Raw genomic sequence first — 22,438 nt, forward strand, 5'->3', positions numbered from 1 at the left:
AACTAATGTGACTGAAATGCTGACATGCTCGCAAACCTTCATGAGTCGCTCAACACTCACAAGAAACACCAGCTCACATCAGCCGCACACACACTACACAGTGACTCAGGTGGACTTCTTGTCCTGCTTGTTCACGACTGGTACCAACAAGATTTGCAGTTGAACAGCAGCGTGTAGTTGTTGTTCTGGTAGGATAACTCTGCATCATCTCACAGTTTCAGCTGCTTCTCCAAAACACAACATCCAGCTTCTTATCGGCCGACAGTCACTGAAGATCATGAGAATGTTCAGAACCATGTTGTCTGAGGGTCTTTTCTATCCACGCATTCTTCTCAAGGAGTTAACGCCCCCTACTGTCCAGAATTACAAACAACATCAGTCAATCATTGATACCAGAAACATTTGCTGAATGAATTTGATGAATAAACATGTTGCCAGCCATCATACTTCAATATTCACTTTTCTTTTCAGTCATTCGTCTCAGTGTTTGTTTCTGAGAGATAAGTTAAGAATTTTCTCAGGTAGTTAATCATGCCATTAACCTCTTTTTTGCATTTTGACATTATTCTGTCAGTTTATGACGGTGAACCTTGGTGCGCCGACATGTCACACACATGGCTGCTCACTTCTTAACTTCTGAGTGAAGGCCCGGCCAAAATAACTTGGACGACACCAGCTTTACTGATGCATTTCTCACCTGGCTGAGTGATGAAAGATCCTCTTTGTTTGGGGTTGTGTGTCAGAAAAAGGTTCTTTCTAGATGTCCAGTCTGAAAGTGCCTCACCAACACTATCCACTACTGGGTATCTGCAGTCAGGGGGGTGTCTGCCCCCCAAATACGTAGATGGCAGGGTGGGTAGGATAGGTACTGCAGGTCCTAGTTGGCACGAGGTGGCTTGTACACATGAACAATATGGAAGCTAAAGATAATTATGTTATCTTTCAAATAGATTGTTGTCTGTCAGACTGCACCTAGGAGGCAAGTCCATGTTTGGCATGTGGAGTGAGGCACAGGAGGTCAAAGCCATTGATGATGTAGCGTCTTCCTCTTTGACATCAATCCATCATTGGAAAGCGAGGACTTGATATGGCTTTGCATGACTGCAGAAAAACCTTCAACGTTTATTTGTAGCTGTTTGCTTTCGGCTTTAGACTGTGACTAGGATTCTTTAACTTTGTAACTTAGAATTTATTCTGCTTTGTTTCCCTTGGCGGGCCCGAGTACTGACAGAGGATGCAACGTGAACGCTGATCGATTGACCTCCAGGATGCTATTAATTCATAGAAGTACATTGTTACATTTTAAGCATGTTTTAAATCTTCTTTTTTTTGCTGTTTTATAAATATTACTTTCTTATACATTAATTATCTTGTCAACTAATAAGTAGACTATAGAGAGAAACTAGTTATCAAAGTCATTTACTTCTTTATTTCCTATTAATATATTAATATTCATTTAATGGGGTGTTATTCAGAATAATAATTATTATCACATTACTAAAGGTAGGTGTTATCATTTTTATCTTGATCTTTAAAATATATATTTTATTGAATATTGTTTGGATTGTCTAAGCACTTTGTGACCCTGGTCTGGAAAAGCGCTATACAAATAAAAATGACTTGCTTACAATGAAATAGCTACACTAGCGTTATCAAGTGGCCACTGCTGAGATGACATATAGAGAGTGTGTGCGTGCATGTGTAGGTGTGTGTGAATTCTTTTGGACAGAAGATGAACAAAAATAAAGTGACCAAACCAGTGAATTTATTTGAAAATAAGATCAGGGAACATCAAAGTGAAGAGAGCGAGTGAACAGAATATTCATACTTTATTAAAAATTTCAATTTAACTAATTGTTTAGTCTTTCTTCAGATGCTGATATGGGATTATATCACCCTTGAATTCTAGAGTCCGGTTAGCAAAAGTACAATTACTTTGTTTAAATACATGATGTTTATTAGTTTTGTTGAGAGATTTTCCTTCTTTGGTCTGAAAAGTTTCTCTTTGATTCACAGCTTCATAGCAAAAGCGTGACTACCCTCTAGTGGACAAGACAAGTAAAACAACATTCTTGTTGCTCTTTTATAAACCAATACTACTAAAAACATCGCAGTTTTACAATGAACTTTAACATCTTAATTATGTGTTTCCATGCTTTACCTTTAAACTCAGGATCTAAAAAGTGATTTCAAGACTTTACTGCAGGAATCCACAACTTTCTTTGCATCAGGATCAGTTCAATGTGGAAACTGTTGTCATGGAGCAGACTTCAGAAAACAACCATTACAAATATATAATCACACGTGCAGCAAAACAATGAACAATTAGTTGTATCTTTGAAGAGATTATTCGTCTTCAGGTCAGGATGTTTCAAGAATGAGTCGAGCTGTAACAATTAAAATCATGTGTTGAAGTCATTTGAAGTTGATCAAACAGTCTGGAAGGAACATCTTAACATTCATCTTCTTGGTTGATCTGTAATTCCCTTCAAGTTATTTCCCTCTGTTTCTTCTGAGAGTCACTGTGGTAGTCACTCCTCAGTCGCAGCATTTCAAATCTGTCAGGATGATCCAGATAATGAGTCTTTAACATCTGCACGTTTGTTCTGGAATCTTCTTCATCAAGTCCATATGACTGATGTTGAAGTCAATCCATGGAATCAAACTTACCATTCATGGATGAAGGTCTAACCTATGTGGTAAGTAAGTAAGTAATTTTTATTTGTATAGCGCTTTTCCAGACCAGTGTCACAAAGCGCTTAAACAATCAAAACAATATTCAATAAAGTATATATTTTAAAGATCAAGCTAAAACTGATAACACAACAGGAGTTCCAGAAAATCAAGGAAAAGCCTGAACAAATAGAAACGTCTTAAGATTTTTCTTAAAGGAGTCAGTAGATCCATCAAGCGCAAAAGGTGAGGAAGGTTGTTCCAAAGCGTAGTCCACAGTGATCCAGCCTGGAGGAAGAAAGAGTCAGAAGATCAGATTAATTTGATTCAGATGTTTCATGAATATTGTTTCATTCTCAGTGGACGACTCAGTCAAGACTGTTGATGACAACAAAGATGGATCTATAAACAGTCTGCTCAGTCTCAACTGTCTCCTTCATGCTTCCACTGGTGTCCAGCAGGAGAACATGGAGGAACTCAGAGTTTGGATTCATGTGCTCAGTTCAGATGAAGAGTCTGAGCATCAAATGTTCAGTCTGAAGATCTTTGGAGTTCAGTCAGTGAGTTCTGCTGCTCTGTTCATACCTGAGAGTCTCCAGTCTCCAGTCTGGACTCTTCAGTCCAGCAGACAGCAGCTCCAGTCCTGGTCCATCTGGATGATTCCCACTCAGGTCCAGGACTCTCAGGTGGGATGGGTTCAATGTCAGAGCTGAGGCCAGAGAAGAACAACCTCTCTCTGAGATCTGACACCATAACAGACTGAAATGAAGGAGAAAAACTTTTAGAAACTTATCAGAACCAAGAGAAGATGATGTTCTGACCTGAGAGTCTCCAGGTGACAGTGGGGACTCTTCAGTCCAGCAGACAGCAGCTCCACTCCTGGATCCTGCAGGTTGTTGTCACTCAGGTCCAGTAGAGTCAGACTAGAGGATGGAGAGCTGAGGACTGAGGACAGAAGTGAACAACTTCTCTCTGACAGTCGACAACTGACCAGCCTAAGAAAGAGACGAGTTTGATCAGCAAGTGACTTTTTCAATTTTCTATTTGACAAGAATTGAAAGAGTTTATTTAAAGACAAACTCAACTATTTCCATTGATAAGATCTTCAGTTGTGGTTTGTTGTCTGCTTCCTCTCTAATATAGTTCAGTCAAAGTTTCTTTCAAACCTTTGATACCAACTATTGACACGTCATTGATTCATGCTGGACTTTTGAACATCAACAAGTGTTTGATTGAATGTGTTCATGTTATGGTTGATTTGATGTTGATGGACCAGATGAAGAGAAACTATGGAAGTATATCAGTGTCATCACAATATTGAATGTTTTCAACCTTTCAAATGTTTAGTTAGTTTTGAATAATTGAATATTAGATAATTAAATAATTTGTCTATTGAAGGTTAAATTGATTAATTATAATAATTAATAATAATAATAATAATGTTTTTAAAACAGTAAAACTTTTTTCACAAATAGAGTTTATTATTGTAATTAACAAGTAGCCTTTTAAATTTAATTTTGAAATGTGAAAATGTTTAAACCCAATATATAATATATATTCAAATTATTGAATTCATTTTTTCAGAAGATAATTCTATGGTTAAAAAATACAACATTTTAATAAAAACAAATGTTAAATTCAATCCTTCAATTTTCAATTAAGTTTTCTGTCTTAATGTTTGACCTTGAAAATGTTGAAAACCATGATCAACTTGATGAGACTGATTGTTGCAACAGTCACATGTCAGGAGAATGATCACAGATACCATCAGCACAATGGACTCAACAAGAAATGGAGACACATGTGTTCAGTGTGAAGTGAAGTAGTTGTAGATGAGCCTCACAAATCATTGGAGAAAGACATTTCTTACCAAGATGTTAGTTTTCACATCCGTATATAACCTGAGCACAAATATTGATATTTTCTTACAACACACTTGGTTGTCACGTCAATACTTCATCTCTCCTGCCCTGTTTGTGGGGGCGCTAATCCTCTAAATGAGGGTGAAGAAGTCGTAACCAGCTACGCTGTACAAAAACAAACAACTCACGACACATGGATTTCCTAAATGTTACAAAATAAAATGTTCATTTCTGGATCTACTACCTGAAAGAATCAATAATCAAACAGAAATATCTTCTTCACATTTGAAGTTAATCTTACAGCAAATGACATGAACTTTCATTGATCTCTTAACATCCACCACACATGATTACTTTAACCACGTCTTTAAAATGATCATCAATTTATGATTTGACTGTAAACTGTTCAAAGAGACAGATGACGCGAGAACACTGGATAAAGAATATGCAAAGACTGTTGTTTTGATTATTCATTTTCATTTAAAGTTGACGCTTGTTTGTTCATCATTACAATGGTTTATTAAGATTATATTTTTATAAACTATGAAAATCTTTACCTGCTACACAAACATACAAATGTATCTATGAGCTGCTTCACTGAAGAACAAAGTGATGACAGACTTTGACTCGTGTTTCCACCTCTGACTTTACATTTGAGCTTTGATGATGTAGAAAAGATGATGTTCTGACCTGAGAGTCTCCAGGTGACAGTGTGGACTCTTCAGTCCAGCAGACAGCAGCTCCACTCCTGGATCCTGCAGGTCGTTGACACTCAGGTACAGTTCAGTCAGACTAGAGGACGGAGAGCTGAGGACTGAGGACAGAAGTGAACAACTTCTCTCTGACAGTTCACACCAGTCCAGCCTGTGAAAGGGACGAGTTTCATCAACAAGTGACTTTTTCAATTTTCTATTTGACAAGAATTGAAAGAGTTTATTTAAAGACTATTTACATTGATAAGATCTTCAGTTGTGGTTTGTTGTCTGCTTCCTCTCTAATATAGTTCAGTCAAAGTTTCTTTCAAACCTTTGATACCAACTATTGACACGTCATTGATTCATGCTGGACTTTTGAACATCAACAAGTGTTTGATTGAATGTGTTCATGTTACGGTTGATTTGATGTTGATGGACCAGATGAAGAGAAACTATGGAAGTATATCAGTGTCATCACAATATTGAATGGTTTCGACATTTCAAATGTTGAATTAGTTTTTTGAATAATTGAAGATTAAATAATTTGTATATAGAAGGTTCAATTTATGTTTGAATAATAATAATGTTTTTTAAATGAGTAAAACTTTTTTTCACAAATAGAGTTTATTATTGTTATTAACAAGTAGCCTTTTAAATTCATTATTAAAATATCAAAGTGTTTAAAATCCAATTTAAATGCTGGTATAACAGAGTCACCAGAAAAAACCAAAAGAGTACCGAGCTACTTGATCGTACTTTCAGCCAATCATGTGATACATAGACGATCATGTGACAACGTCAAAACATCTATTTCAATATTTTCCTGACAATGTGTTATCTTTGTTTTAAGGTCTGGAGTTTAAAAAGTCTTTCACTACATCTCAAGATCAATCTGTGGTTTCTGCCTCTAATAGAAGTATCAGAATCAGAAACTTTTATTGACAGTTACGAAAACACAACAAAGTAATGCTAGTGTCAGTACAAAATAAAAGAATGAAATAATACACAAAATGAGTGATAGAAAAACAGAACCAAACATTGAGGCAGACATTCTGCTGCACCTGTCAGTCTGTATAAGAAAATAAATAAACCGCTCACAACCGTCGCTCCGATTAGAGAGCCAATAAGGACACCAGATTTATCACAAAGGAGTTATATTTCAATGAATCGTCCAAAGAATGGTATCTGTAAATAACAATACACACATATTACAATATGTACAAAACAAATACTGTATATGTGAACATTCACACTGTATGAGACTAAATGATTTCTAAACAATCAAATCTCAATAAAGGAAACGCGTTTAATATAAACCAAAGATGTCATCAAAATCGCTATTGAGGCGCATCTATAATCACACACGAACCGCAGCTGCAGCCGCACAAACAAACATACACGCGGCTGACACACCCCCCACGTGCAACGTCACGCATGTAAACATTAACTTCGCACGTTTACAACACTATAAGCTAAACTTACAACACTATAAGGTAAACATACTTCTTCACGAACGCATTCTTGGCAGGACTTTCCGTCGAACATGAGGGACAAACTTTCCACCAGTCGACTCAACTTTCTAATCGTGTCACATCAATATAGCTCCAGCGAAACATATAGCGTAACAAACGTTCCTGACAACAGGAATTTACAACAGCCGCCCCCAGAATAGCACTGCTATTATGTAAATCTAGTAAATTCGCTAACTGTCTACACCAATCTTCAGATCTTCAGTCGTTGTTGGAACGGCAGGAAGACGAACCAGCCGTGCTACTGGACGCACGCAAGTCTTCTCTCCGACGAGGACCTCTGCTGTGCGAACACGTCCATCTGCACTCGGACACAGCTTAATGACCTTCCCAATGGGCCAGTAAGCTCTAGGGAACTGTGGGTCGACAATCATGACAACAGTGTCCAGGAGAAGATCTTCAGTTGGTTGATTCCACTTATGGCGTACTTGCAACGATGGCAGGTAATTCTTTATGAACTGGGCCCAAAAGTGATCCACCATCATTTGGCAATGGCGCTAACGTCTCCATGTCAGAGTGTCTGGGGCATAAGTCACTTGCGGAAGGGAGGCATCCCGCCGCCCCATCAGCAACATATTGGGTGTCACTGGGTCAAGGTCCGCTACATTTGAAGTAGCATATCCAATAGGTTTAGAGTTCAAGATTCCCTCCACTTCTTTTAGAATGATGCCCAGAACTTCTTCTTGCAGGGGTTGTGTTCCAATAACCTCTTGGAGTGCTTTCTTCACAGACTGTATTTCCCGCTCCCAGGCTCCACCAAAGTGAGGCGCTGCTGGGGGATTCAACTTGAATCTGATCTGATGTTAAGCCAATGATTCTTGAACCTTTGGCTCAATTGCTGAAAATGACTCTCTCAGTTCCCTCTCTGCCCCACGAAAGTTAGTACCCTGATCAGAAATCACCTCAAAGGGGGTTCCTCTTCAGGAGATAAACCTTCTCGTGGCCAGAAGGAAGGAGTCTGAATCCAGGCTTGTCAACAAATCCAAGTCTACACAGCGTGTAGTGAGACACTTGAAGATGACTCCCCAGCGATTCTCACTACGTCGACCAACCTTAACGAGGTATGGCCCAAAGCAGTCGACACCTGTTGAGAAGAATGGGGGTTTTAATAGCGAGAGGTAGGCAGGGCCGCCATCATCGGGACCACAGGTTTCCCTTTGCACTTCTTACAGTCTGTACATGTTTTCTGGAATTGTTGAACAGCCTGACGGCCGCGCAGCAACCAGTATTGCCTTTCAGCTCTGCAAAGACTCAGATCCTGGATGTAGTAAACAGGTATCCACTTCTTTGATCAGGAGTCTCGTCAATTGATGCTTGGGATCCAGCACTACAGGGTGGATCTCTATCCCTGTGGTATCATCCAAATACCTTACGCGTCCGCCTACTCTGATGAGGCCCGTAGACAATTCCAATTGGGGGAGAGTGTCTTGAGTTTACTACCACTTGGCACTGATCTACCATCTTTAAGGCACTTAAGCTCTTCTGGGAAACAGTCTGCTTGAATTGACTTAAGGAGATGGACTTCTGCATCTCGCAGGTCTGGTGAAGGTCAAGAAGAGTCAGCCGCCGCCCCGTGCAATAACTGACGTGTGGCCTTGATCAACTCACTCCACTTGCTGAACTGGGTGACGTCTGGGATCTGGGTTGTGAGACCTGTGGACACTAAGCAGCATGTGACACTCTGTCTGACTTCCACTGCATCATCTGATCCTTGGAAAGCTGGTGGTAGGGGCCATTCCCTTGAAGGTCGACGGAGGAATGGCGGTCCCTGTACCCAGCGGTTTGGTACAGCCAGTTCAGCATATGTCTTTCCACAAGTGAGATCATCTGCTGCAGGGTTTAAAGTGGTTAGGTAGCATGATGATGTTCCGACAACGCTTCCCATCTACTAGCCACTTGCTCACCTCCTCCGGGCTACGCTGGATGATGTCTGGACACTGTGACAAGTAGTGATCTTAACCTTTACGGAAGAGGCACATCTTTTTAAAGCCCTCATGTCTGGACTCCTGACGCCTGGATTCTCCTGGGGGCCCACCATCTGATTTCAATCTGTGTGCGCCGTGGTAAACTGAGACTGGCTGGTTGCGTGGTCTTACAGGAGGAATTAGCTTTTCTCTTTTGCTTAGTTGTAGCGTTTCTGAGTGATGCCGTTGTGCCAGCTTTGCAGACAGTCGCTGAGCTTCTACCTTGACCTTCAACCATTCAGAAGGGTCACGTAAGCTATATGGGTTGAGGCTTATTGTCCGTAACCGTCCCTTCACCTGTAGGTGCTCAACAAAGCTGTCTCTATAGTTCCTAGGGAGTTTTCTAAGGAGCCGATCAACATGGCCAGTTGACATCCCATTAGGTCCTTCTAATGAAGTTAACATTCCCACTAGTAGGTCAACACTGAGGGCAAAGCTCAGGAACGCCTTAGAGTCTCCCGCCTTCAAGTCAGGGGAGTTCAAGATGGCCGCAATCTCACTTTGAGCAAGTTGATGTGGCTGTCCATATTGCAGTTGAAGTGCCTGCATAGCTTCAGTGTAGGGCTGGCTGTAATGTCTACAGGACTGAGCAATTAACTTGGCCTCCTCTAGGATTAGCAGTTCCATCAGTACTCTGTACTTGTAATGCTCAGAGAGTTCAGTATGTGGATCCAGAAGGTGATCGAGAGCCATCTTGAGATCAGCAAACTCTCTTTTGCTGTCGTGGATTAGCTTTGGAAGTTCAGGTACTGGTACAGGTTGACTTGGGGGTGGAGACACAACGTGTACTGGTGGGATTTGGTACTGTGGTAGAAAGCTCTGCTGTGGCGGAAGGAGAGGTGCAGGCTGATATTGTGTCCGGCCTGGGGTTTCAGAAACTTACTGATAAACAGACGTGTTTGGTAAAACCTGCTGAGGTTGAAAGTTTGTTTGTTGATTGTGATTCACTTGATACATCGGCAGGTAAGGAGTCTGTTGCATTGGTGTGCTGTGCATAAGTGGAGGCATGTTGTTCAAAGATAGAGACGCATTCTGTAGGGGGCTAAACTGCCTGTTGGATATTTGATATGGCCCCTAGTGACTTTGTACGTTGCTCCTAACAGTGGTATGGTCACCACTGCTGTAAGGCGTTGGTATCTGCGACAGTTTAGCTATGAATGTAGCAATAGATGTAGGAGTGTATGGGTAGGAAGCCAGGGTATTTACTGATTGATCAGTATGCATGGGACCCATTCTTGTTGAAGTATGCCCATAAACAGGGGCTTGAAGGATGGATGGGGATGTGGCAGGATTGTTGATCCGAAGCGATGCACCAAATGAAGGAGCTGACGATAGTGTAGATGGTAGAGCTTGGGTTAAAATGCAATGTTCTTGTCTTTGGCCTAATCGCAAGGCAGAGGTGGTTTTATATGGTTGAGCTGTTGTGGCTATAGCTGCAGGGAGTCTTGACTGTGGGGTATGCGACGCCAACTGTGCTGGTGTTCTTAACATCAGCAGATGATGTGGCGAGGCTATACTCACTGGTTGGAGCAGCTTGAGATGTTCCTCTCAAATGGGGTCAGTAGTGGTATACGAGGAGATCGTGGTTCGCCTTGACTCAAACTATATTCTGTGGGACAATCAAAGCTCCTATCAGGAAGAGCTGGTGAGTGAAGTCTGACACCTGCCTGTGGTTGGTCATAATGTCCTGTGGCACACAATGAGTCTTGAGTCATCTTATCGACTGCTCCTTGGACTCACAGAATTGATTCTCGAGCATAGTCCGGGGCTGGTCACATGTGGCAGAACTTGTCTGAAGGTTTAGTGACTGCAGCTGACTTATGCTACCTATCTGACTGTCGATGTGACTGGAGGCAGTATAAGGCATCAAGGACTGTGGTAGGCTGACCTGGTAGCTCTGCAAATGAGCTGGTAATTGTCGGATCCGACCAACACTGTGCATGTCGAGTCCCTCCAGTGATCTTGTCTGAATGTCCATGGCGAGGTTGTGGGTAGAGGATCCGGCTCGAAGGACCAAAATGTTCTTTACAATGTTTACAAAACTATAAGGTAAACTTACTTCTTCACAAACTCATTCTTGGCAGGACTTTCCGTCGAACAGGAGGGACAAACTTTCCACGAGTCGACTCAACTTTCTAATCGTGTCACATCAGGATAGGTCCAACCGAAACATATAGTGTAACAAATGTTCCTGACAACAGGAATTTACAACAATATATGTGTAAACATTATTCCACTATTCAATGAAAACAAAATTAACCTTTTAATATTCAAATTATTGAATTGAATTATTCAGAAAATAATTCTATGGTAAACTAATAGTAACTTAAAAAAATAAGCCAAACGTTAAATTAAATCCTTCAATTCTCTGATGACACTGATCTACTTGCATAAGAAAAAAAGCAAATGTTTTTCAATATTCAGTTCATGAGCTGAAAATAGATTAAACTGCTCCAACAGGAAGTGACATTTATACTGACGTGTACAAAATACTTTAATAAGCTATAAGTTAACAAGGATCTGCTGTTTTTTTGTTTATGTTTTAAGTCACCGTTGATGGTTGTTTTGACTCTGTTGGTTTGGACTGTTGCTGAATGAATTGAAGTCTCAGTGAAAGACATGACAAACAAAACGTATTGGCTTTAATGTACATTTATGAACATGTTTAGCTTTAAAAGAAGCTTCAAGTAATACCTGACATGAATATTTTAAATTAAATACATGCAGTCGGAAAAGAGGACTATGAAAACGAACCCCTTTGTTTGTTTGTTGTTTTTTTTATAGAACACATTTTCTGAGAAAAGGACAAGAATTGTTTTTTTTGTATGAAACAGTAAAGTTAAATAAGGCTGCATTTTTATTGATGTAACCTTCGTCATTTTGTTTCATTCAAGAAACTTCAATTTAAGATGAAGATTGTGTAGAAATCAGGCCCAGAGCTGCTGTGAAGGTCACACATGCTAACTTAAGGTTATTTTCTATAAATAAATGTTTTGTACACATTAATTTGTGTATACGCAGTATAATTAATGAGGCCACATGTTTCTACTAATGTCTTCTGAACCAGTGGGCAACAGGTTGAGGGTTCAATTCCAGGCTGACCTGACATCCTTTTTCCTGATCATAAAACATGAATCAAAACTCTTCTTAGTCTTTAAACATGTTTACATGTATTTGTGTTGTGTTTCTCTGAGTCTTTCAGAATCTATGTTTTCATCACTGATCCTCTGTCTCACATCAATTGAATGCATCAGGGATGAGAGGGCCCTGACCAAGAAGGATGAACCAATAGCAAATGTTACAGAATAAAAGCGTGTCAGTGGTTGACTTTCTGTCTTCAAGTATTTCATTGGTCAACAGCTGCAGAATGATGAACTAAGCAAAGTTTGTGTGTTTCATGTCCTTCAGTTGAAGATGAACAAACACAAAAGTTCATTCAGGGAACAAGCCAAGAAAACATTGAGACAGAAGCAGTTGTTAGTGCTGTGATAGTCCCACATTCTGAACACATTCAACTTTGAAATATGTTCTTTTGATTATTATTCATTTTCATTTAAAGTTGACGCTTGTTTGTTTATCATAACAATGATTTATTAAGATGATATTTTTATAAACTACGTAACATCTTTACCACACTACACAAACATACAAATGTATCTATGAGCTGCTTCACTGAAGAACAAAGTGATGACAGACTTTGACTCGTGTTTCCACCTCTGACTTTACATTTGAGCTTTGATGATGTAGAAAAGATGATGTTCTGACCTGAGAGTCTTCAGGTGACAGTGTGGACTCTTCAGTCCAGCAGACAGCAGCTCCACTCCTGGATCCTGCAGCTTGTTGTGACTCAGGTCCAGTAGAGTCAGACTAGAGGACGGAGAGCTGAGGACTGAGGACAGAAGTGAACAACTTCTCTCTGACAGTCGACATCTGCTCAGGCTGTGAAAGAGACGAGTTTCATCAATAAGTGACTTTTTCAATTTTCTCTTTGACAAGAATTGAAAGAGTTTATTTAAAGACAAACATAACTATTTCCATTGATAAGATCTTCAGTTGTGGTTTGTTGTCTGCTTCCTCTCTAATATAGTTCAGTCAAAGTTTCTTTCAAACCTTTGATACCAACTATTGACACGTCATTGATTCATGCTGGACTTTTGAACATCAACAAGTGTTTGATTGAATGTGTTCATGTTATGGTTGATTTGATGTTGATGGACCAGATGAAGAGAAACTATGGAAGTATATCAGTGTCATCACAATATTGAATCGTTTCAACCTTTCAAATGTAGAATTCGTTTTTAAATAATTTAATATTAGATAATTAAATAACTTGTATATTAAACGTTGAATTTATTTTCATTGAATAATAATAATAATACTTTAGATGAGTAAAGGTTTTTTCACAAATATAGTTTAATATTGTAATAACAAACAGCCTTTTAAATTCATTATAAAAATGTCAAAGTGTTTAAAATCCAATATAAATGCTGGTATAACAGAGTCACCAGACAAAACCAAAAGAGTACCGAGCTACTTGATCGTACTTTCAGCCAATCATGTGACACATAGACGATCATGTGACGACATCAAAACATCTATTTAGATATTTTCCTGACAATGTGTCAACTTTGTTTTAAGGTCTGGAGTTTAAAAAGTCTTTCACTACATCTCAAGATCAATCTGTGGTTTCTGCCTCTATTAGACGTATCAGAATCAGAATCAGAAACTTTTATTGACAGTTACGAAAACACAACAAAGTAATTCTTGTGTCAGTACAAAATAAAATAATTAAATAACACACAAAATGAGCAATAGAAAAACAGAACCAAACATCGAGGCAGACGTTCTGTGCACCTGTCCGTCTGTATAAGAAAATGAATAAAATAATTGAATAAAGATTATTTATTTTTTAATTATTATAAATTAGAAAATATTTATTAGAATATTCAACTGCTCCAACAGGAAGTGACATTGATACTGATGTGTACAAAATACTTCAACACAAGTCACCGTTGATGGTTTTTTTGACTCTGTTGGTTTGGACTGTTGCTGAATGAATTGGAGTCTCAGTGAAAGACATGACAAACAAAACTTATTGGCTTCAATGTACATTTTTCAACATATTTAGATTTAAAATAAGCTATAAGTAATACCTGACATGAATATTTCAAATTAAATACATGCAGTCGGACAAATATGGCTATGAAGACGAACCCCTTTGTTTTTATTATTTATTTTTATAGAACACGTTTCCTGAGAAAAGGACAAGAGTAGATTTTTTGTATGAAACAGTAAAGTTAAATAAAGCTGCATTTTTATTGATGTAACCTTCGTCGTTTTGTTTCATTCAATAAACTTGAATTTAAGATGAAGATTGTGTAGAAATCAGGCTCAGAGCTGCTGTGAAGGTCACACATGCTAACTTCAAGTTTATTTTCTATAAATAAATGTTTTTACACGTTCATTTGTGTATACGCAGTATAATTAATTAGGCCACATGTCTACTAATGTCTTCTGAACCAGTGGGCAACAGGTTGAGGGTTCAATTCCAGGCTGACCTGACATCATTTTTCCTGATCATAAAACATGAATCAAAACTCTTCTAAGTCTTTAAACATGTTTACATGTATTTGTGTTGTGTTTCTCTGAGTCTTTCGGAATCAATGTTTTCATCACTGATCCTCTGTCTCACATCAATTGAATGCATCAGGGATGAGAGGGCCCTGACCAAGAAGGATGAACCAATAGCAAATGTTACACAATAAAAGCGTGTCAGTGGTTGACTTTCTGCCTTCAAGTATTTCATTGGTCAACAGCTGCAGAATGATGAACTCAGCAAAGTTTGTGTGTTTCATGTCCTTCAGATGAAGATGAACAAACACAAAAGTTCATTCAGGGAACAAGCCAAGAAAACATTGAGACAGAAGCAGTTGTTAGTGCTGTGATAGTCCCACATTCTGACCACAATCAAATTTGAAATATGTTGTTTTGATTATTATCTATTTTCATTTAAAGTTGACGCTTGTTTGTTTATCATTACAATGAGAAAATAAGATGATATTTTTATAAACTACGTAACATCTTTACTTCTATTTGACAAGACTAAACTAGTTATGTTCATAGAATCACCATCACATTCTTATGAATATTTGAGGAAGGTTCGTCTAAATTAGAATCTATTTGTTTAACACGATGACAAACACAACAATCATAAAAGAGTAAATAAAACAATAATGTTAGTTCATATCATCAGAAATGTTTGAACAACTTACAGAACTTTGTTTGCAGCTTGAACCACCGGCAGAAGCCTCTCAAGTACCTTTTCTAAAGCATTTATTGAGTAATTCTTCAGGTCAAACTCGTCCAGATGTTCCTCTGAGGACAGTAAGATGAAGACCAGGGCCGACCATTGAGCAGGAGATGTTTGTTTAGTAGAGACACCTCCTAATCTGCGTTGCTGTTGGACCTCCTCCACCAGAGAAGTGTCCTTCACTTCATTCAGACAGTGGAACAGGTTGATGATTCTCTCTGGAGACACATTCTTACTTATCTTCTTCTTGATGAGCTCTGCTGTGTTGTGATTGGTCCAGGAGCTACTTCCTGTCTGAGTCAACAAACCCGAAAGGAGACTCTGGCTGGTCTGCAGAGAAAGACCCAGAAGGAAACGCAGGAACAAGTCCAGATGTCCATTTGGACTTTTTAGGGTTTCATTTATTGCTGTCCGGTAGAACCTTTCTGTTCGATTTTTGTTTCTCAAGATTCTTAACTGTTTTGATGTTGGTTTTGATTCCAGCAGGTTGAATCCACAGTTGATGAATGTCTGAAGGACGTGAAGAGCAGCCAGAAACTCCTGGACACTCAGGTGGATGAAGCAGAACACCTTGTCCTGGTACAGTCCTCTCTCCTCTCTGAAGATCTGTGTGAAAAGTCGTGAGTAAACTGAAGCTTCTGAGATGTCGATGTCACACTCTGTGAGGTCTGACTCATAGAAGATCAAGTTTCCTCTCTGCAGATGCTCAAAAGCCAGTTTTCCCAGAGACTCCACCATCTTCTTGCTCTCAGGATCCCAAACTGTGTCAGTCCCAGATCCTCCGTCGAACTTCAGCTTCTTGACTTTTAACTGAATCACCAGGAAGTGGATGTTCATCTCAGTCAGGGTGTTGGGCAGCTGTCCTGTCTCTGTGCTCTTCAACATGTCCTCCAGAACTGTGGCAGTGATCCAGCAGAAGATCGGGATGTGACACATGATGTACATGCTTCGTGACCTCCTGATGTGAGACATGATGCTGCTGGTCTGCTCCTCATCTCTGAACCTCTTCCTGAAGTACTCCTCCTTCTGGAGGTCATTGAACCCTCTGACCTCCGTCACCATGTCCACACACTCAAGAGGGATCTGATTGGCTGCTGCAGGTCGTGTGGTGATCCAGACACGAGCTGAGGGAAGAAGATCCCCCCTGATGAGGTTTGTCAGCAGGACGTCTACTGAGGTGGACTCTGTAGCTTCTATCAGGGGACGGCTGTTGAGGAAGTCCAGAGGGAGTCGACACTCGTCCACACCATCAAAGATGAACAGAACCTGGAGTCCTTCAAAGCTGCTGAGTCTGGATTCTCTGGTTTCAGGAAAGAAAAGATGAACAAGTTCCATCAAACTCAACTTCTTATTTTTCAACAAGTTCAGCTCTCTGAAGGTGAAAGGAAAAATGAGCTGGAAGTTCTGGTGGGCTTTGTCTTCAGCCCAGTCCAGAGTCAGCTTCTGTGTCAGGAGGGTCTTCCCAATGCCAGCCACGCCCTTCGTCAGCAGTGTTCTGATTGGTCGTTCTCTGTCAGGCGAGGCTTTAAAGAGGTCTTCTTGTTTGATGGTAGTTTCTGGTCTGGTCTGGTTCCTGGTGGCTGATTCAATCTGTCGGATCTCGTGCTCCTGGTTGACCTGGTCTGTGCCCCCCTCAGTGATGTAGAGCTCAGTGAAGATCTCATTCAGAGGAGCAGAGTTTCCTGCTTTAGCGACCCCCTCAGACACACTGTGGAACTTCTTCTGCAGGCTCCTCTTCAGTCGTCCTCCACACTCTTCTGCAAGACTTCCTGAATGAAGACATAAGTGACACGAGTCAGAAGATTGTAGAACGTGAAAATGTAATAAAATCTTCAGATCTGATGCAAGTGTTCCTCATCTTCATCATGTTTGTTCACATGTTCTTACTGCTCCATAGATGCTCGGCCAGATCCTCCTGCTGCAGTGACTGGAAAAGAATCACAGAGAAGAAAGTCAGAGTGATAGTGGATCATCTCAAGAACCACAAAGACCAGAAGCTTTAACTTGGATTCAGCTGAATGATAATGAACAGAAGGAACCTCTAGGATGAGGACCTCCTCTAGTTTATAAACATACCAGTCGTATGGTTTCCAGTTGTGAGGGATGTTGGTGACCAATGAGAAGCTCTGAGTTCTGATGGTCCACTCTGAGAAGAAGAGATGAAATCAGACTGTAAATAAACTCTTGTCGAGTTGAAGGTTCTGATCATAAGTAAACTAGAAGGTTCCTTTAAAAACCCACATACTGGACCATCTCCATTAGAGCTTAAGTACTGTCAAGCCAAACTGTTTATTTTAAATAGAATTTTATAAAAATGAGTCTTCTTGGTCTTATTATTGAAAGACTCAGAACAGTCCAGAATATTCTGGTTCCTCCTGCTGGATCCTGATGAAAACACAACTCTGATCAACTCTCATCTCTTTATATCCTGGTATTCACCAGCTGAACCACTAGATGTCGTTGTTGTTGTTCTGGAGTAAAACTATCTGACGCTGCTTCTGGTTATGGTGCGAAGCTACGTAGACCAATGTGGAGCCGCTTCACCAAAACCTCTGAATTAATGTTCAAAACTTTTCAATTTTGCCTCCTGACAGACTATCTGCCGACATGGCACCAAAACCGACCAAACAAATTCAAAATACAGTACGACGAAGAGCAAGCGTGCGGTGCTGCATGTGGAGCGACTGCAGGTGGCGACGTCGTGAACGACTCTGTATTGTCCGCCCTTAAGTCGAAGAAAAAATAATTTGTGTGAAGTTTGATGGACAGCTTGGGGAAATACAAGGCTTGAAGACAGATTTATACGCAGTTAGTACTCGTGTGACTGAGCGGTGAATAGAATCAGCGCTAACGACAACGTTGCGTCACTGCTAGCTGAGAATGCTAACATGAAGGCTGCTATCGAGGCCCTGACTCTCAAAGTGGATGACATGGAGAACCGCAGCCGACGTTCCAATCTCTGTTTGATGGTTCTGCCGGAGAAGCGAGAAGGAGCGGATATGTGCTCATTTTTGGAAAAGGCTTCCAGAAACTCTCGGAGATGTTGATCGAGTGGGCGTCGGGATCGGCGGCGCTGTGGACCGGAGCGGAGTTGCACGACCAAGGACGGTCATGAAGTTTCTCAATTATGTGGATAAGGTTTGAGTCATGACTGAGGGGGTCCCATACTGAAAACCGCAAAATCCTTTTCTTCACAGACATGTCAGCTCATTAAGATAATGTTTTCGACCAGGTGAATAAAGACTTGGCGTCTCTTTCAATCCCTGATCCACACTATGGAATTATTCATCCAGTTACACTCTCTGGGAAGAGATACACCTTCGACACGGTCACGTCAGCGGAACAGATCGTACGGGAGAAGAAAGGCAGTAACCAGAAACTAACAGATGATTGATTTTTGACATTTGTTCACATTTATTAGGTTTGTGGATGCTAACTACATGAATAACATTTGCATTTGTTTGGACTTGCAGGCGCGCATCGGTGGAGTTTGTTTTTTCTTCAAGACGCGCATATAACTCAGGAGGATGAACAAAGGGTGAACAAGATGAGGAGGTTTCTCTGTTTCTTTCAGCTCTCAGGCGAGAGGAGTCATCACATTGGTACAATATCAGATATCTTATGATTCAATGTGACATTTTTTTCTAAAAGATTTAATTTAGTTTTTGTTCATGGGACTAATAATGATAATCCTGCCTTTTTTTTCAAGAAATGTGTTTCTTTCACTGGCAAATCTGACTGGACATTTTATTGTTGGGGGTGACTTTAATTGTGTTATTCAACCTCAATTAGACCGATCTTTTGGAAATGCAACCTCACACGCTCGAACAAGAAAGGAAAATTCTACGATATACAAATGACATCAACCTGAAAGATATTTGGAGGAGCCTGCATCCCAGTCAAAGAATGTACTTTTGTTATTCTAGCACCCATCAAACATTCTCTAGAATCTATTATTATTTAATTTAGGCAGATCTACAACATATGATCACCAGGTGTTGGTATGATAGCATAATTATTTCAGACCATGCTCCGATTTCTTTTTACATTAAATTCCCAGATATTTCATACCAAACTCCAAGGTGGCGTCTGCAGGCAACTTGGCTCAGAGACCCAGAATTCATAAGATTTGTTGATACACAGATTGATATCTATTTTGAAAATAATACAGATCAGACATCTGCTTCAGTGAGGTGGGAGCATTTAGAGGTTTTTTAAGAGGCCAGATGATCAAATATAAGTTTAACCAGACAGACTTGAAAAATCTATAAAAGAAACTTAAATTCACCTCTTCCAAACATTTAATAGGCAGCTAATGTCTGATCTTCATCAATTAAAAACTATCCGACACTTCCGCGATCACAGTCAAGCCATCAGACGCTATATTTGTAGTGCGTTTAATGACAAAACATTAGGGTAGCAGTGAAGCGTGAAAGAAATGTCTGTGTTTACGAAGCCCCCGATATTTTTTCAAGTTCATGCCCCGATGGCGTCACTTGCCCGAATGGCTCATGGAACCAACAGCTTTAAACCAGGAGTTCAGGGATTGAGCCTCGTGTTGATGTTAATAACTGTTAGTTTTTTATTGTGTTGTTGCTACAGCAGCAAATTTGCCATCCATTCACTTATTTATTTGTGTTCAGTGTTGTTGAGGAGATCGTTATTTTCTGATAATTCTCTTGTGAAATGCATTAGATAAATGCATGTATACAAGCCAGGCTCTGGTTCAGTTAGGTAAGTAAGTAAGTAAGTAAGTAATATATATTTATATAGCGCTTTTCGAGACCAGGGTCACAAAGCGCTTTAACAATCAAAACAATACTCAAAACAGTACATACTTCAAAGATCAAGACAACACCGAGAACAACACAGGAGTTCGAGAAATTCACTCGGTTTGCTCACCCAGTCGTCCAGGAGAGGTATTATGGGCTCACATAAGTTTAGGGTCTGCAACCTCAAAAAAGAAGACACTGCTATGTGAAGTTGTGGCACAATTGGATTCGAGTGTTTTTAACTCCACACTTTTAACTGACTTTAATGCAAATTTGGAATTCCAGAAAGACACTTAACAAGCCTCAACAACATTCTACTCTGTAAGTTAATAATAAAGTAGTCTAACAAATCTTAACAATTCTAAGGTAGAACATTCTTCAGAATAAACTACCTGGTGTCAATTATGTGAGAATATTAATTATTGATAAACAAAAAGAAAAAAATCGAGAGGAAGCCTATTTTGTAATGTTAATTATTAATTATAATGATGCCTCTCGTTGTTGGCTAATGGAAAAATATATAAATAATGTTTCAACACTGAACAAAAACAAATATGTGAAAAAAAAAAAAACTATAAAAAAAAAATCAACAACAGGTAAATATAAACAAACAAGACTTTGTACTTTCACACACACAATTTTTAGAAGTTTTACAAATGTATTTTTGTTTTGTACATAAATATTATATATTTTCAAGGACAAATGTTTTGTCAATACAAAATGTGGATACCACAATACACGTGCAACTATTGTATATTTGCAGATCACCCTCTGTACAGTTACAAATATTAGTGAGACAAAAATAGCTCCGTAAACCATTAGTTTTATAATTGTGTCTTTGTCTCCCCCTGCTGGTTGTGTGAGTGAAGTAAAGTTCTCTGGTTTAATGTGTCAGTATTAACCTGGTAGACTCACACTTGTTCACTCTCACCTCACACCTGGAGACTCTTCACTTCCTCTGAAGTCGATGGGTGTAAACATTGAAGCATCACTCTTCAGAGACACACAGCAGGGTTCTGGTCCAGATCTTGGTCCAGGTCCAGCAGGTTCTTGCTGCTGCTTTGATCTTGAACACAGAAGTAGATCGAGTGAGAATGAAGACATGGAGGACAATCTTGCAGGTCCTTGTCTCACCTCTGAGTGCTGGTCTGTTCATCGTGCTCCTCACACTGAGGGTATTTAAAGGAGTCTCTGTCCTCACCATGAGTCTCAGCAGAGTCTTCACCTTCACACAAACACACTCATGAGATCCTGGTCAACGATCAAACGTTGTTGTGTAACATTTGTATTTTGCTTTTACAGATATTTTCATTTCACTTTTAACACAAATCCTTGCAAACATTTCAAATGATTGGTGGTTGAAATAATGCAGCTCTTCACTTCTTCCTCCACTGACACTTGTGTCCTGTTTACATGAGAGGAAAACACACATAACAAGTGTGAAAAACTTTTTTCTTCCTCAGCAGGAAGTTAAACTGTTAAGTTGTCATAAAAGAATCTTATCTGTCAATCTCTCTCTGCAGCAGTCCTTGTGTGGAGAGTCAGAGTCACTGACCTGTCTGCAGCTTTCTTCTCTTCTGTGGTCTCTGGTCCATGTTGGAGCAGAATTCAGCTTCTTCTGACCAGAGCTGATGGAACAAGACACTGATCAACTCCTTCTGATGCTGGTATCAAAGATCATGACTGAAATAAACGTTTGTTGAGATCATGTGACTCAGAAGTCTTTAATGATTAACATTAGATGATTATCTTTCACCTCCAGGATCATAAAGTACATCATACATCATATGATCTGGAGCTGCTTTGAAAGTCCCGTCTGGGGAAGATGAGAATCTCATCCTGGAATAAACAAACTTCACTATATATTTTCAACCAGGAGGAACTTGGACACAAGTTTAAAAAAAACGTCTTAATGTTGTGAAGTAGCAAAATAACTGTCAGTTAGACCCATCACCACAGTTTGACGAATGATAGAGGGTTAGAGATCTGAGATTTTTTAATCCTCCCTTGATGGGGTATGACACTGGTGGTGGTACGTTTGCTATGTATTGGTAATAACTTTGTAATCATTATGAGTTAATTAGAGTTATTCAACCGACACCGATAATTCTGTAATTCTGATAAACTACCATCCTTAAAAAATCACCTCAAAACCCAGCATTGATGATTTGCTGTGTCTATTGTATAATAGTGTGTAATTTGAAAAGAACTATAGAAGATCTACGTATTATTATTATTATTATTATTATTATCAATATAAGGACAAGAGGTTCCAGCAAATCGTAAGAGCAACAGTGACCAGGAAAACATCATCTGAGGCAGAAACCTCAAACAGAGCCAGACTCCTTGTGAACGGCCTTCACAAGGTTGTAACACAATTAACAGGATTTTGAATTGAGAATCTCATTACAGTATTCATAAACTTGAAGTGACGATGTTTGGCCGGATGTGACATATCATGTTCAAAAACAGAACTTATTAAAAAAACACAAAATTAAAGTGATCGGTGTTTTATTGTGATCAACAACCATTTTGTTCAAGTTTATTCATTTACAAAACACACAATTTAAAAGCGACTGGAAGATATGACAAACTATTTACTGACCCAGTAGCTTTATAATAACACTTAAGTA

The 22,438-nt window shown here is 39.5% G+C and overlaps 1 protein-coding gene across 7 annotated transcripts in view; it reads right to left on the reverse strand.

The window, feature by feature from the left end:
- Positions 1 to 1,792: 1,792 nt before the first annotated feature.
- Positions 1,793 to 22,438, reverse strand: part of LOC148085278 (NLR family CARD domain-containing protein 3-like) — a 57,503-nt gene continuing 36,857 nt past the window's right edge. For 2 of the 7 annotated variants that reach the window (XM_087783451.1, XM_087783448.1), the window contains 5 exons: positions 12,489 to 12,662; positions 5,226 to 5,399; positions 3,495 to 3,668; positions 3,259 to 3,432; positions 1,794 to 2,961 (listed from right to left, as the gene is read on the reverse strand). In XM_087783451.1, coding sequence (XP_087639577.1) covers positions 2,907 to 2,961; positions 3,259 to 3,432; positions 3,495 to 3,668; positions 5,226 to 5,399; positions 12,489 to 12,662 — 751 coding nt within the window. In that variant the 3' untranslated portion in view covers positions 1,794 to 2,906. Of the gene's footprint in view, positions 2,962 to 3,258; positions 3,433 to 3,494; positions 3,669 to 5,225; positions 5,400 to 12,488; positions 12,663 to 22,438 lie in introns of all 7 variants that reach the window. The other 5 variants (XM_087783452.1, XM_087783450.1, XM_087783447.1 and 2 more) reach the window with 5 other exon arrangements.

The sequence above is a fragment of the Callionymus lyra genome, chromosome 2 (assembly GCF_982586985.1).
Source record: "Callionymus lyra chromosome 2, fCalLyr1.hap1.1, whole genome shotgun sequence".
In the NCBI taxonomy this organism is placed as follows: domain Eukaryota; kingdom Metazoa; phylum Chordata; class Actinopteri; order Syngnathiformes; family Callionymidae; genus Callionymus; species Callionymus lyra.